Consider the following 16,004-nt stretch of genomic DNA (forward strand, 5'->3'; position numbering starts at 1 on the left):
GCAGGAGAGGGGGCTAAGCAGAGTTCTCATGGAACTCATATTCTCTGTTTTACTGGGGGCGGGGTGTTCTGGGTTCAGTGGTTGAGAGGGTATACCTGTCAGGGGCTGTTTTGACTCCAATTTGCTTCACAGTAACTGTATTACTTAGATGCTAGAGCATTATCTATTATTCTGGGGGGTCACTGGGTTTTTAGAAGAGCATGATAGATGGGCATTTTCTGTGCTTCTCATTTTTATGATACACTAATATCCTCCCCAAGATAGGATCCAAAAAGAGCATAGATCTGAAATCACTTGTACGGTTTCCATTTGTTTTAAAAAGAAAAGCGATGTGTGTGACAGCTCAAGGCTAAAGACTGAATTTTCTGGAGTAGAAATTGGCTAAAATTAGAATTGTTCTCTTGTGCATGCTTTTTGTACCCCGGGCCTACCTGTGCTTTGGGCTTTTGTTAAACAGTTCTTGCCACCTGGAGCACCAGATGGTTGCAGCCAATTTTGCTGAACCATTTCCATCCATTGGCTGACTTTGATTAGGAGACAGATGGAACTTCCTCTCCTTTTTCACTTCTACCTCACTGGCAAACCCTATAAGTTTTCTTTGCTTCACAAGATACTTCATGTGCTTGCCAGCTCTGTTGGATTCACTCTGTTATGGTTCAGCTCAACAAACTCAGTGTCATCAATTAATATCAGGCCTGCATTTTGAAATACAGCATGGGAAGTTACTTTCGGGATGCACACATGACCTCTTGCAATACAACATATCATCTTGGAAAAATTGGAAACTTTAATGATGTTCTGTATTGTCTAGCCTCCAGCCTTTTGTTCAGTTGCATGTCAACAGCATCCAGAGCGAGAGAGAGAGAGAGAGAAGAAGAAAATAGTACCAATGTCAATACTGGCAGAAGAAAGAGAGATAATTCTTGCAAAGCATATACTTTCATTGTCTTGCATCTGATCCACAACTTTCTTTTCTGGCACAAATCTAAAGTTACACTCATCCTAACAGATGGACAAATATACTGGAAGCTAAGGCTCTGTGGACTGAATATGCATTGAGAAAATAGCTAACTAGCTAAATTCTTCTGTCTAAGAGAAGGTCTGGTTTCAAAAACAACACTTAATAGTGGACTTTGCATTTCTCATAAACTTAACTTGTGTAGAAATTCTCCTACTTTCAAACTCTAGCAAGCTTCAGGACTCCCTGTATATCCCATCCCCTGTTGATATAGCCACTCTCCCTCTCCCCTCCTCCCACCCAAGTTACTTCTCTTTTTGTTGTTATCTTATAGATTCAGATGATCTCTGTTCTATCGAATTCATTCTTTTCTTGCCCAAGAAAATTGGTTGGCAAGGATTTGACTTTAGCGTAATGGAAGCTATTTCCATTGACTTCCTTGGTAACAATTCCTGCTGTGTCCATAATTATGTGCAGAGTATTAGAACTGTGCTTCTTTAGGATCAGTGCAACACTTATTAACCCTTCTGCTTTGAAACAGACTTCTTTGCAAAGTGGTGAATTTCACAATTGGAGCATTATGCACAACAAATTCTGGGGAATGAAGGGAAGAAACCTCAGTACTAATGACTTATTTATTGAGAAGAATTAATTGAATAAAACAGGAAACCTGTGTTAAGAAAGCAGTATGTAATCCTTACTTTAAAGGCAACCCATAACCTGAACACACAAGTTGGCTGAGTTAAGCTTTAAGACATGTGGTTTAACTTGCTATCCCATTATTGGATTGGGAGATGTTCAAAGCATTTAGACTGCATTCTTATACCCTGCATAAGACAAGCAGGGTACAGTCACCTCTTATAAGAAACGAATGTAGTGTCCCCTCTCAGGCTACAGCACCCATACACTCAGTGTGTTGCTGTCAAGCATACAGCATCTTAGCAGGCCTGTCTCAACACCTCTCACTAGAGTATCCAGAGCCCCATACCTTTCCTTGGTGAATGATTGCCCCTGTGTGGGGGCTTCAGTAAAACTGGGTTGTTGACAGTCTTAAGGTGTGCACAGAGACTTCAGGTTAGAGGGTTGAGTCTGCTATGATGCAGTGAACTCAGCATGGCTATGGTACACCAAGCACAGAGGAGGCACCGTGGGACAGGGGAAGTTACACATGTCTTGCTCCCCCACCTTGCTCCACCCATGCAGGGTTGTTGTTGTTCAGTCGTTAAGTCGTGTCCGACTCTTCGTGACCCCATGGACCATAGCACGCCAGGCCTCCCTGTCCTCCACTCTCTCCTGGAGTGTGCTCAAGTTCATATTCATTGCATTGGTGATGCTATCTAGCCATCTCATCCTCTGCCATCCCCTTCTCTTTTTGCCTTCAATCTTTCCCAGCATCAGGGTCTTTTCCAGGGAGTTTTCTCTTCGCATTAGGTGGCCAAAATATTTGAGATTCAGCTTCAGTATCTGTCCTTCCAATGAGCAGTCAGGGTTGATTTCCTTTAGGATGGACTGATTGACCTCCTTGCAGGGGACTCATAAGAGTCTTCTCCAGCACCACAGTTCGAACACATCAATTCTTCGGTGCCCAGCCTTCCTTATAGTCCAGCTCTCACAGCCATATATTACTACTGGGAAAACCATAGCTTTGATTATACAAACCTTTGTCGGCAAAGGTGATGTCTCTGCTTCTTACTATGCTGTCTAGGTTTGCCATAGCTTTCCTCCCAAGGAGCAAGCGTCTTTTAATTTCATGGCTACAGTCACCGTCTGCGGTGATCTTGGAGCCCAAGAAAGTAAAATCTGTCACTGCTTCCATTTCTTCCCCTTCTAGATGCCAGGAAGTGATGGGGCCAGATGCCATGATCTTAGTTTTTTTAATGTTGAGTTTCAAACCAGCTTTTGCACTCTCCACTTTCACCCTCAACAAGAGGCTCTTTAGATCCTCTTCGCTTTCTGCCATTAGGGTGGTATCGTCTTCGTATCTGAGGTTGTTGATAATTCTCCCGGCAATCTTAATTCCGACCTGTGATTCATCCAACCCGGCGTTTCTCATGATGTACTCTGCATATAAGTTAAATAAGCACGGCGACAATATACAACCTTGTTGTACTCCTTTCCCAATTTTGAACCAATCAGTTCTTCCATGTCCAGTTCTTACTGTTGCTTCTTGACCCTCATACAGGTTTCTCAGGAGACAGGTAAGGTGATCTGGTACTCCCATTTCTTTAAGAATTTGCTACAGTTTGTTGTGATCCACACAAAGGCTTTAGCATAGTCAATGAAGCAGAAATAGACGTTTTTCTAGAATTCTCTTGCTTTCTCCATGATCCAGCGAACATTGGCGATTTGATCTCTAGTTCCTCTGCCTCTTCAAAACCCAGCTTGCACTTCGGGTAGTTCTCAGTTCACATACTGCTGAAGCCTAGCTTGTAGGATTTTGAGCATAACCTTGCTGGCATGTGAAATGAGCACAATTGTACGGTAGTTTGAACACTCTTTGGCATTGCCCTTCTTTGGAATTGGAATGTAAACTGACCTTTTCCAGTCTTGTGGCCACTGTTGAGTGTTCCAAATTTGTTGGCATATTGAGTGCAGCACTTTAACAGCATCATCTTTTAGGATTTTAAATAGCTCAGCTGGAATACTGTCTTCTCCTCTAGTTTTGTTGTTAGTAATGCTTCCTAAGGCCCACTTGACTTCTCTATCTAGGATGTCCAGCTCAAGTTCAGTGACCGCACTATCATAGCTATCAGGGACATTAAGATCTTTGCTGTATAGTTCTCCTGTGTATTCTTTCCACCTCTTCGTAATCTCATCTGCTTCTGGCAATGGAACCAATTACCTAGGGAGGTGGTGGGCTCTCCCACACTGGAGGCATTCAAGACAAGGCTGGACATCTGTTGGGGATGCTCTGACTTGGATTCCTGCATTGAGCAGGGGGTTGGACTCGATGGCCTTGTAGGCACCTTCCAACCCTACTATTCTATGATTCTATGATTCTGTTAGGTCCCTGCCTTCTTTGTCCTTTATCATGCCCGTCTTTGCACAAAACGTTCCCTTGAGATCTCCGATTTTCTTGAAGAGATCTCTAGTCTTTCCCATTCTGTTGTTTTCCTCAATTTCTTTGCATTGTTCATTTAAGAAGGCCTTCTTGTCTCTCCTTGCTATTCTCTGGAAATCTGCATTCAGTTGGATATATCTTCCCCTTTCTCCCTTGCTTTTCGCTTCCCTTCTTTCCTCAGCTACTTGTAAAGCCTCATGAGTCATTTTGCTTTCTTGCATTTCTTTTTCTTTGGGATGAATTGAGTTGCTGCCTTCTGAACAACGTTATGGACCTCCGTCCATAGTTCCTCAGGCACTCTGTCTATCAGGTCTAATCCCTTAAATCTATTCCTCACCTCCACTGTATATTCATAAGGGATATGATTTAGCTCATACCTGAATGGTTTAGTGGTTTTCTCTACATTCTTCAACTTAAGCTGAAATTTTGTGATAAGAAGCTCATGTTCTGAGCCACAGTCAGCTCCAGGTCTTGTTTTTACTGACTGTATAGAGCTTCTCCATCTTTGGCTGCAAAGGACATAATCAATCTGATTTCGATATTGACCATCTGGTGATGTCCATGTGTAGAGTCGCCTCTTGTGCTGTTGGAAAAGCGTGTTGGCTATGATCAGCGTGTTCTCTTGGCAAAATTCTATTAGCCTTTGTCCTGCTTCATTTTGTACACCAAGGCCATGCTTGCCTGCTATCCCGGTGATTTCTTGACTTCCTACTTTAGCATTCCAATCCCCTATGATGAAGAAGACATCTTTTTTTGGTGTTAGTTCTAGAAGGTGTTGTAGGTCTTCATAGAACTGATCAACCTCAGCTTCTTCAGCCTCAGTGGTTGGGGCATAGACTTGAATTACTGTGATGTTGAATGGTTTGCCTTGGATTCGTACTGAGATCATTCTGTCGTTTTTGAGATTGTACCCCAGTACTGCTTTTCCCACCTTTTTGTTGACTATGAGTGCTACTCCATTTCTTCTAAGGGATTCTTGCCCACAGTAGTAGATATGATGGTCACCTGAATTAAATTCACCCATGCCTGTCCATTTTAGTTCACTGATTCCCAAGATGTCAATATTCAGTCTTGCCATCTCATGTTTGACCACCTCCAGCTTACCTTGATTCTTTGATCTTACATTCCAGGTTCCTAAACAATATTCTATACAGCATCAGATTTTCTTTTCACCACTAGACATATCCACAGCTGAGTGTCCTTTCGGCTTTGGCCCAGCTGCTTCACTCTTTCTGGCGCTTCTTGTTAATTCCCTCTGCTCTTCCCCAGTAGTATATTGGACACCTTCCGACCTGAGGGGCTCATCTTCCAGCGTCATATCTTTTAGCCTTGTGATACGTTCCATGGGGTTTTCTTGGCAAGAATACTGGAGTGGGTTGCCATTTCCTTCTCCAGTGGACCACATTTTGTCAGAAGTCTCCACCATGACCTGTCCGTCTTGGGTGGCCCTGCACGGCATCGCTTATGGCTTCACTGAGTTATGCAAGCCCCTTTGCCACAACAAGGCAGTGATCCATGAAGGGGCATGCAGGGTACAGGACTGCAGCAATGAATATTCAGAAATTCAGCTGAATGGAAGTGCTGTTTTCATCTTGCTATGTTGACCTGGCAATTCAGTAGTTAGTGGGAACTGAAGATTACTGAATTTGGATCCTATCTCTGTATTTTAAGCCATAAGCTGAACACAACAGCCCACCATGGCTTAATTTATCTGCAGGGGCTGTCATGTTTTGCCAGGTCACCATTTTTGCATGGTGCCCACAGGCGCCCGGCTTGCAATGCGAACTCAGATGGCAGGGGGTGTTTGAGGATTAGACAATCCTCAAATAACCCATAGCTTGTTTTAGGGTTATTTGAGGGTTGTCTAACTCTCAAACAACCCCTTCTGCCTGGTTTCATGTGACACAATAAACCATGACATGCCAGGCGCCCATAGGTGCTATGCAGCAATGGCACCCACGGGTGCCTGGCATGACGTGACAGCCTCCACAAGTAAATTAATCCATGGTGGGCTGTCGTGTCGTTCAAACCAGGTCATTGCTTTGGAATATATCTTGGGACCATAGCTCAGGGTGGCGCACATGCTCTTGCTGGAGAACTTCTCAAATTCAATCCCTGGCATCCTCAGTTAAGAAAGGATTATTTAGCACATTGTCCTGGATTTGGGGAAAGAGCTCATTTTGCTTTATTGGAATTGCTGGGAAGGCTATTGAGAAATTGTTACCCCACCTCTGTCAAAACAATATAGTATGTCTTGTTAAGAAACGCCAAGTGATAAACAACTGAAAATGCTTAATGATAAATTGACAATTAAAAAAATTGCAAATAAGTAAAAAGTAGTAATTGTATTAAAAGAAAGACACTCAAAGACACAAGCAGGTTCACAAGGAATTCTGGGTAACTGACATGAAAAAACACACATCTCAAGATGACCTGCATGGTATCCAAACATAAAATGCTGAGTTGAAGCCCAGGGTCAAAGAGTTATTTGAGTAATGAATAGGTGTGAGACCATAATATTGCAGGTCAAAAATGTACTTAAAGTGTTTGTTTATCCACTAATAAGCAAAAATATTGTGTAAGTTATACACATCAGAAAGCTTGATATATAGATGTGTAGAAGAATTGATAGACTTAGGTTTAATTAGCAAATTTTGAGTAAGGAGTTATCTTTTCAAAGGGATGATTCAGACTTGATCTGATCTAACCCCAAAGGTGTATGTTTAAGTCTTTTTTGTATATTTTAATTTTTTTAAGGAATGTTTAGTAACAATGAGATAATTAAGACTGTGAACCCTTTTTTATAGAGTGTTCAAACTACCATACAATTGCGCTCATTTCACATGCCAGCAAGGTTATGCTCAAAATCCTACAAGCTAGGCTTCAGCAGTATGTGAACCGAGAACTACCGGAAGTACAAGCTGGGTTTCGAAGAGGCAGAGGAACTCGAGATCAAATTGCCAACATTCGCTGGATCATGGAGAAAGCAAGAGAATTCCAGAAAAACGTCTATTTCTGCTTCATTGACTACGCTAAAGCCTTTGATTGTGTGGATCACAACAAACTCTGGCAAATTCTTAAAGAGATGGGAGTACCAGACCACCTTACCTGTCTCCTGAGAAACCTGTACGAGGGTCAAGAAGCAACAGTAAGAACCAGACATGGAACAACCGATTGGTTCAAAATTGGGAAAGGAGTACGACAAGGCTGTATATTGTCACCCTGCTTATTTAACTTATATGCAGAGTACATCATGAGAAACGCTGGGTTGGATGAATCACAGGTCGGAATTAAGATTGCCAGGAGAATTATCCTCAGATACGCAGACGATCCCACCCTAATGGCAGAAAGCGAAGAAGATCTAAAGAGCCTCTTGTTGAGGGTGAAAGAGGAGAGTGCAAAAGCTGGTTTGAAACTCAACATTAAAAAAACTCAGATCGTGGCATCTGGCCCCATCACTTCCTGGCATCTAGAAGGGGAAGAAATGGAAGCAGTGACAGATTTTATTTTCTTGGGCTCCAAGATCACCGCAGACGGTGACTGTAGCCATGAAATTAAAAGACGCTTGCTCCTTGGGAGGAAAGCTATGGCAAACCTAGACAGCATAGTAAGAAGCAGAGACATCACCTTGCCAACAAAGGTTCGTATAATCAAAGCTATGGTTTTCCCAGTAGCAACGTATGGCTGTGGGAGCTGGACTGTAAGGAAGGCTGAGCGCCGAAGAATCGATGCTTTCGAACTGTGGTGCTGGAGAAGACTCTTATGAGTCCCCTGGGCTGCAAGGAGGTCAAATCAGTCCATCCTAAAGGAAATCAACCCTGAGTGCTCATTGGAAGGACAGATACTGAAGCTGAAGCTCAAATATTTTGGCCACCTAATGCGAAGAGAAAACTCCCTGGAAAAGACCCTGATGCTGGGAAAGACTGAAGGCAAAAGGAGAAGGGGACGGCAGAGGATGAGATGGCTAGATAGCATCACCGATGCAATGAATATGGACTTGAGCACACTCCAGGAGAGAGTGCAGGACAGGAAGGCCTGGCGTGCTATGGTCCATGGGGTCACGAATAGTCGGATACGACTGAACAACAAATTAGCTATGAGGTCTCTATGCAAAGAGATATAAGAATGTTGATTTTGGAATGAAGCTCGCCAGGTCTGTGTACCTGTCAGCTGAATAGCTGATTCAGAGCAGAACAGGCAAACTTGGACATTGATGAGATCTCTCTTTCTAAGCTATTAGGACTAGAAATCTACAAACAAGAAATGTTAAGGGAATATTATTTCCAGCTAGGCTACTCAGATCTCAGAATCTTTAGCAATGCTCTGCTTTATAAGAAGAAATGTTTTATTTATGCAAGCTGTAGTTTGATGTGATGTTATAAATATATATTTATTAAAAATGGAAAATGGATCAAAAGATTTCTCCCTTACTAATTCTTGTTAGTACAAAACCAAAATCCAATCCACCCTAGAACAATTTTTAGTAACATTCTTTGTTTGAAGTGTATTAATCAAAAAGCTTGAATAGATAGTTAACTGGCAGTCGAAGGCTTCCTAAATTCCAGGACTGTAGTTTGAAAACATTCAGCAAAGGCTAAATCTGTAACAAGGTGATGGGAAGGACCTCTGTCTGAGACCCTGGAGATAGTTGCTGGTGAGATGAGGTGGGCAAATAGTCTAACCTGGTATAAAGTAGCATCCTATGTTACTTTACTCTTAATGATAAAACAATATTTATAAGCTATTTCAGCTGTTAAAAATTGTGTACAATTATGATTAGACCAGAGGTTTGTATATCAGAAGATATATTTTATAACAAAAATATCAAAAGTGTGAAAGGAGATGTACACATTTTTGGAACCTAAAGCTGTCTAGATGGGATGAACAACTCAAGCACTTGATCATAATTCTTTCTGTCCCCATCGTAATTCTTTCTGTCCCGTTTGTCCTACCAAATTTTAATCAAGGTATGTTTAAAAAAATCTTGCCTACAGTTTCACTTGTAGGGAAAAGAAAAATGTTATCAAGCTATAAGAGAGAAAAAGATTCCCCATGCTTTAATATTATATATTATCTATCCCTGGATGTTCTGTGTAATGGCTCAGCATAGCATCTGTGATGCTATGTGCCTAATTTTGTTGAGCACATAGCAATTTTGTGTGGCAAAATTATCCTCTGACCCTCAGGCCTGGAGAATAATCAGACAGTGTGTCCCTGAGGATGACCATCCTTGCTCTAAACCATTCTCTGCATGAAAAAGGAAAACTTTCTGAGAGTAGCAGCTATATATTATATAATTAAAATGTAATTCCTAAAATAAAAATGTGCATTTCTGTAAACAAAAATATTTTTTTTCTGTTTCCCTCTTCATCCAGTTTGTTGTAACAATGTTTTGGAGCATCTATATCTATGACAGAGAACTAGTTTACCCAAAGCTCCTTGATAATTTTATACCACCTTGGCTGAATCATGGAATGGTGAGTAGAATAACCAAAATGCTTTTCTTGTTTTAAGGAGCATTGTTAATTGACTTATTTCCTTATCTGGTCAGGGGTAGGCAACGTGGTGCCTCCAGATCCCTTTCTTGGCACCCACCAAGACCCCTGACCTTCCAACTTTAAAGTTTGTTACTAGCAGCTGAAATCCCTTCAAAGCAAAGTGAGGACCGCCAGCCTCTGCTGTCATCATTTCCAGTTAATGCCTCTGGGCCGCACGTGGGGCTCGCAGACATTCTTGGGAAATGAAGAAGGTGGGTGGCTGCAGGTGAGTGCTTTCCTCTGCAGTGTGCCCAGCTACCAAGAAAGCGGGGGGGGGGGGCAAGGGACTTCTGCCACTTATGACTGGTAAGCTGGGGGAGGCAGCTAAAGAGAGCAGCAGGGGCTAGGGAGAGTAGTGAGTGGGGGGCCAGGAAAGCAGCAGGAAGCCAGTGTGGAGTAGGGACAGCAGCATAAAGCCAGTGCTGACTGGGAGCAACCTGGGGGATTGAAGTGGGCTGTGTTCTTGTATACCTGAATGGATGAGGGGTGCATGTGTGTGAGCAAGAGAAAAGGAGAAAAAAGGGGTTTTGAGAGGATTGTGGAGGATCCTGAAAAGGAGTGAGTGTGGCTTTTTGTGTGCTTGCAGTGAGGAAGAGAATGGAGGATGTGTATGCATGCATGCATGCTGGATACATGAGTGCTTGTGTGTGTGTGAGAGAGAGAGATTGAGAGACAGACTATGAGTGGTAAGCTGGGGTGAGAGAGAGAGAGAGAGAGAGAGAAAAAATGGGTGTTGATCCAAAGTGAGACAGAGGAAGAGGTGGCGAAATGAATTGGCTGGCGGGGGGGCAGGGGCAGAGAAAAAGAGTTTGACTTCTGTAAAATAGGTTTCTGTTGCCATTGAAAACTGAGGGTTCACATGAGATGTTTAGTGTGTTGGGCCTCAGCCTCCACCTCTTCCTTCTATTAAGTCTTTTGTTCCTTGAGACTAGCCAAGCCTCCCATGACAGCCATTTTGTTGCAGTGCCCAGGACATTTTCTCGAATTGCCAAATGTGGCCACGGACCCAAAAAGGTTGCCTACCCCTGGTCTAGAGCATACACTCTGATATGTACACAATGAAAAACAAAAAAAAAATCCAGAAATGTTTACAGAGTAACAGAGAAGAGATGTATTTGGGGCATGCGTGTGTGCATATATATATATTAGTGGAATATGTTTTCTACAACTCTGTAGGGGAGGGATCAAACCCATATTCACTTTAAGCTAAACTGTAATTATTTGGGAGAGTCCTTTGTGTTGTGAGGTGTGTGTGGTTTTAATTTAAAACAGTGGAACAATATTAACTATGTTAAAATCAGCGGGGAGTCAGTTTCACCAAAATATACACTCATAGCTGGAAATGAAGACGCAGAGTAGCCAAGACTGTTGTTAATTTCCTACAAAAAAATTGTCAGAGATGTGGGATGTGACTTCACAAATTAATTTTGTAATGTTCAGATACATAACTAAATAGTATATTACAAAGGGTGAAAGAATTTCCAGGACAGACTATCTGGTGACCAAAGCTAAAGTGACAGGGGCTTTATTGCCTCCCACCTCAGTTTTCATTGCTACTGGTGTATTGGTGTATCTGATAGCTCATCTGGTGATACTGGAAGCTATTTCATACATTCATGATATCAAGTGATAACTGCTGTTATGATATGAATCCTGTATGAACTCCCTTTTGCAACATTTTTATAGCTATGTTCTGGGGAACAGATGCCATCTTCTGGTTGTCTGCATTCAAAGAATATTAGAATACTTGTGAGAGAAATTTGAACAATACAAGTTTTGTCCTGTGGCTTCTCACTGTCAGGATTGGGCCCAGGCTCCCTGAGGAGGCTGAAGAATCAGAATCGGAGGTGGAGAAGAGATGGATCAGAGATCGGGGCAGGAAATTCCCCAAGAGACTCCAGGAGTCAGACAAGAATCTTCCCAGGGGCATGCTAATCATGCCAGGCACAGATACCGCTTCTCCCTTCTGTGGGAAAGCAGCAACTCACAGTGGGAGAGGGGGAAGATTTGTCAGACTCACGCGCCTGCCGCCACTTGAGGGCGGGGCAACTGAGAGAATTTAAACGCTCTACCAGATTAGCCAGTCACCAGAGACCATTGGGGGAAGACCCTCCCTGAGGGAGGGACTGAGGACGCCTTTCTAGTTCTATGTAGAACATGTCTTGTTAGATTAGCAGCAACTTTCTGTCCCACCGTAGTCTTTCTCTCACAGAGAACTCAAGATAAGCTAATTAGGGCAGTTCAAGCAAGTACTGAATCTGTATTGTTAGAAGGTTGGCTATTTCCACTTAATAAAATCCTATTGATTTGGAGATCGAGTCTCTGTCTGGTGGCTACACGGTGGGAGGCACTCACATATATATTTTTGCACGGTGGCTTAGGTCCAGAGAAATGCCAGTGGAGGGAGGTCGGTGAAAGATGACTTTCCTCCTCCCAAGAGTCCTCCAACTGACCCCCAAAATCTGTCTGGTTTTTGGCAATCCCCTCAGCCTCTGTGACACAGCCCATGCCATTAGGGGGGTCTGAGAACTCACTCAGGAGAGGCTTTTTAGGGGACTGTAGGGAGGGAAGGGGAGGGAAGGTTACCCTGGCATCTCCAGTTAAAAGGATCAGGAAGGAGATGATGGAAAAGACCTCGCTGTTACTGAGATTCTGGAGAGCCGCTGCTGCCAGTCAGAGTAGTTAACAGTGAGCTAGATGGTCAAATAATCTGACCTAGTAGAAGGCAGCTCCCTGTGTTCCCCATCCCTTTTTGGGCGGGGCCGACCCTCAGTAGTACAGCACATGTTCTGCATTCAGAAAGTCCCAGGTTCAGGCTCAGTGCCTGGCATCTCCAGATACGACTGGGAAAGACCCTGTCTGAAAACCAGCAGAACCGCTACCCATCAGTGTACACTACTGGGCTAGATGGACCACTAGTCTGACTTGGTATAAGGCAGCTGTGATGGGTTGTGTTTGTATGGGGAGGCTCTCTCTACATTCAGTCAGATCCCCTTCTTTACAAGGGTTCCCTCCAAAAGAATTATGATAGGCTGCCACCAGTTAGGTTAAGCACACCCTAGTCTGTACAGTTCCTTCGAGAGCGTTTCAGCCCTTCCCATAGCCCAGCTCTAATAAAAAATAAGGAAGGCATTTTGGATTTACTTTCCCCAAACCCAGAAGTCTCAGATCATAACACAAACTTGTGAAATGTCCTAGGAACACAAGAGGTAGCTTAGCAACCATGCAATCTTGCACATTTTGTGAGAAATTTCTGATTTAAAACAATGCAGCCAGATGTCCAGATATATATTTTTTTAAGGTTATGGGGGGTGGGGAGAGCAATGGGAATAAAAGAAGGACAAGGGAACTAGGCAAGAATAACACAGAGACAAAATTCCAAATAAAAATAAAGTAAACCTAACTGAACTTGCAAGTGCCACCCCCTTAGCAGAGACAGACTGCTGTTTTGACCGGTGGTAAGAGAAACTCAATTTCTGATGACATTGGTCTACCTAGCCAATCAGAAAATTATTTAGAGGCATTGGATCCACCTCCCTAACGACTCTGAATGTACATGTCAAAAAGACAGTTCCAACTAGCTGCAGCATTGCGAAAAATTTTGCTTAATTTCTAAACGTGTAATCAGAGACAAAACTCAGGATATGTGCTTATTCAGGCATCCCTATGGGGATGAGAAATCCCAGACATTCTAGGTGGCACTGTTGAACTACATTAGAATATAGGAGGGTTTGCCATAGCAGCCTCATATTCTCATAGTTGATGTGGCAGAAGGGGCTTCCACTGGAGCGCATGCGCACCTTCCACGCTATGTGGTTATGTGTAGATAGGAAATTTTTGCGTTTGAGCTGTCTGTGTACCTGGCACACAGAATGAATTTTTGCACTTGATTACCACCACCACCACCACCACCACCACCCCCCCACACACACACCAAACACTGTAAATGTTTCCGAGGTGTATGCAGGCATGTTATTAATTTTATTTTCAACTTCTAACAGTGTAGAAGGCCTTGTTAAAAGCTTTTAAAAAAAAAAATGGTTAGGCTTGTCAATTTCTGTTTATCCAAGTGTTCCGGTGGCTGGGTCATCATAGAAGCATTTGGCTGTCGGGGGGTTTCAGCATTTCACTGTCTAATACCTTCTGATGCTTTAGCCATCACATTATCTTCACTGCTCATTCTCATTTTAATTCACCCTGATGCTTTGTCTATCATAGTATCACATTTGGGAGGAGTGTGTGTGTGTGCATGCATGTGTGTGTACAATAGGGAGACATTTCTTATTTTTAGATTAGCTGGACCATATTAACATTTTATTGAGAAACCAAGTCATACATTTGGTAGAGCAGACTTCAAGAGCTGTCACACAAAGCTTTCGAGGTGAAGAAGACAGATGAAGTAAGGGCATAATTTTACATGTCTCTAAATGAGCAGGTATGCATTGTATAAGAACAGGGAGGGTAACTGTTTTGAGGATTATAGGAACTATCCTTAATAGGTTCAAGCAGTTCACAAGATGCCACTTATTGCAGAGTAGGCCCATTCAAAACCTTTGGGTTATTAGGAAATAAGTGGTTTGAGGAATTCATCTCTAGTATTGCTAATGACAGATCTAATTATAATAATATTTAATATTTAGCATCTACACAGCACTTTCTGAGTATTTCAAATGCTTCACAGGCATACTCTTTCATACAACAACACTGTAAGGAGAGTCAATATTAATTACATTACAGATAGGGAGGTGAAGCTGAGAGACAGAGGCTTGCCTAAGATTACTTAGAATTAAATCCACAGTCATGAGGGCATCTGCTAGCATGACTGACATGACTTTTTCCCTCTCTCTTCCCCACTACTGCCCTCCATGCCACCTGAAAATTTTCTCTGGAAGGTTTCACAGCCCTCTTGAGCAGATTTTGGAAGTGTGGGGGGAGGGAGAATTTTCCCTTCCTTATTCCACTGATGGAACTACTTTCATCAGCAGGACAACACCATTGGATAAAACACAATGATCTTGTCTAAACTGAGGACTTCCTAATTGTGAGCTCAGTCTGTTAGCAACTATGCCACACTACTACTGCAGACTGAATATAATGGATGTTGTGGATGCCACTGGAGATCTTTCTCTGTCTTCCATGCAACCTGTGAGCCGAAGGGCACGGACCAAAGAGTCACCTTCGCTGTTAACACACATGTGGCTCAACTGTCAACATATACCACTTTACGTGCCATCTTTAACTTTTGACAAACCCAAGTCAGCAATTTGTATAATGTTTTTAATAGTGTATTTCTGCCACCTTGACAGTTATTTGCAGTTCATCAGTAATTCATTATCATTGTTTTAATTACAGATACAAAACCATGAAACATGAATAGGATTGTGCCCTTAGTCACTTATATTGTTATAGTTCATTTTACAGCAGTGTGATACTGAAGGTCTTCCTTACTGAAGTGGTCAAGAAGAGAGGAGTTGGCTTTATGTTCAGAGAAAACAAACTCTTTTGTGGAAGCGTGAGCTGTTTTAGCGGAACTGGAAACTTGATAATTATAGGAATGATGTGCCAGTGTGTTATAACTTGATGCCTTCTTTGTATTTTATATGATTCTCTTTATGGTCCCCCCCTTTTTTTTTTTTAAGTAGCACAGTAACTGTGAAAGAATCTGAAATCCTTGGTTGAATTAAAACAAATGTGAAAACAAGCACTTAAATGGACATGCAATCATGTTTTGGACAGAAGGGTGCATAGGAAACCTTTTATATGCATTGTTTTGTACATGCATTTTCAGCAGTTAGTCTTTTAAGATGGAAACTAAGACTGCAGAGAGTGTGATGCATCTAGCTTACACATGCAGTTAAAATCTGCCCTAATGTTATTTTTAATGGTTATCAAGCCTTGCACATCTGATAAATCAGGACAAACCTTGATCTAATGCCAAAGAAAGTACCAAGTCTCCAGTGCATCTTCATTGAAAAATGATTTAGACTAAATTGAATACAGCAAAACTATATGAATGATGCTCTGACTGAATGCTTCTAAAAGAAAATTCTGTCATCAGTGAAGCCAAATTTTCTATTGATTTCTGCTGGTAAGGACTTAAGCAACAGTACTTTAGGCTATTTATTTTAGGTGTTTTTCTAAAAATTATTGGCAAACTGACAATATTGTTATGAGGAAATTAAATCAGATATTTACTGTGCAACAGTGTGCATTTCCCATGGACATAAGAAAGTACTTGAGCATCAGTTCTTTGGGCTACAGACCAGAGTTCCTGGTCACTTTTCATTTTTATTTATGCATTTATCACATTTATATACCACCCAGCAGTTTACAGTCATTAAATAACAACAACAACAACACAATCCAAACAATACCACAATAAAAATATCAAAATATTTAAAATATTAATCAGCCAGCTTAATAATCAAAGTACCAGTTTAGAAATTAA

At 42.0% G+C, this 16,004-nt stretch overlaps 1 protein-coding gene across 11 annotated transcripts in view; it reads left to right on the forward strand.

The window, feature by feature from the left end:
* Positions 1-16,004, forward strand: part of AIG1 (androgen induced 1) — a 141,475-nt gene that overhangs the window by 36,221 nt on the left and 89,250 nt on the right. For all 11 annotated transcript variants that reach the window (XR_014786720.1, XR_014786719.1, XR_014786717.1 and 8 more), the window contains one exon: positions 9,395-9,496. Coding sequence is in view for 7 of the 11 variants with exons in the window: in XM_084827735.1 (XP_084683861.1) it covers positions 9,395-9,496 (102 nt within the window). In the remaining 4 variants the exon portion in view is untranslated. The remainder of the gene's footprint in view (positions 1-9,394; positions 9,497-16,004) is intronic.

The sequence above is a fragment of the Heloderma suspectum genome, chromosome 1, assembly GCF_057233095.1.
Source record: "Heloderma suspectum isolate Gila_16-S chromosome 1, 16-S_ref, whole genome shotgun sequence".
NCBI lineage: Eukaryota > Metazoa > Chordata > Lepidosauria > Squamata > Helodermatidae > Heloderma > Heloderma suspectum.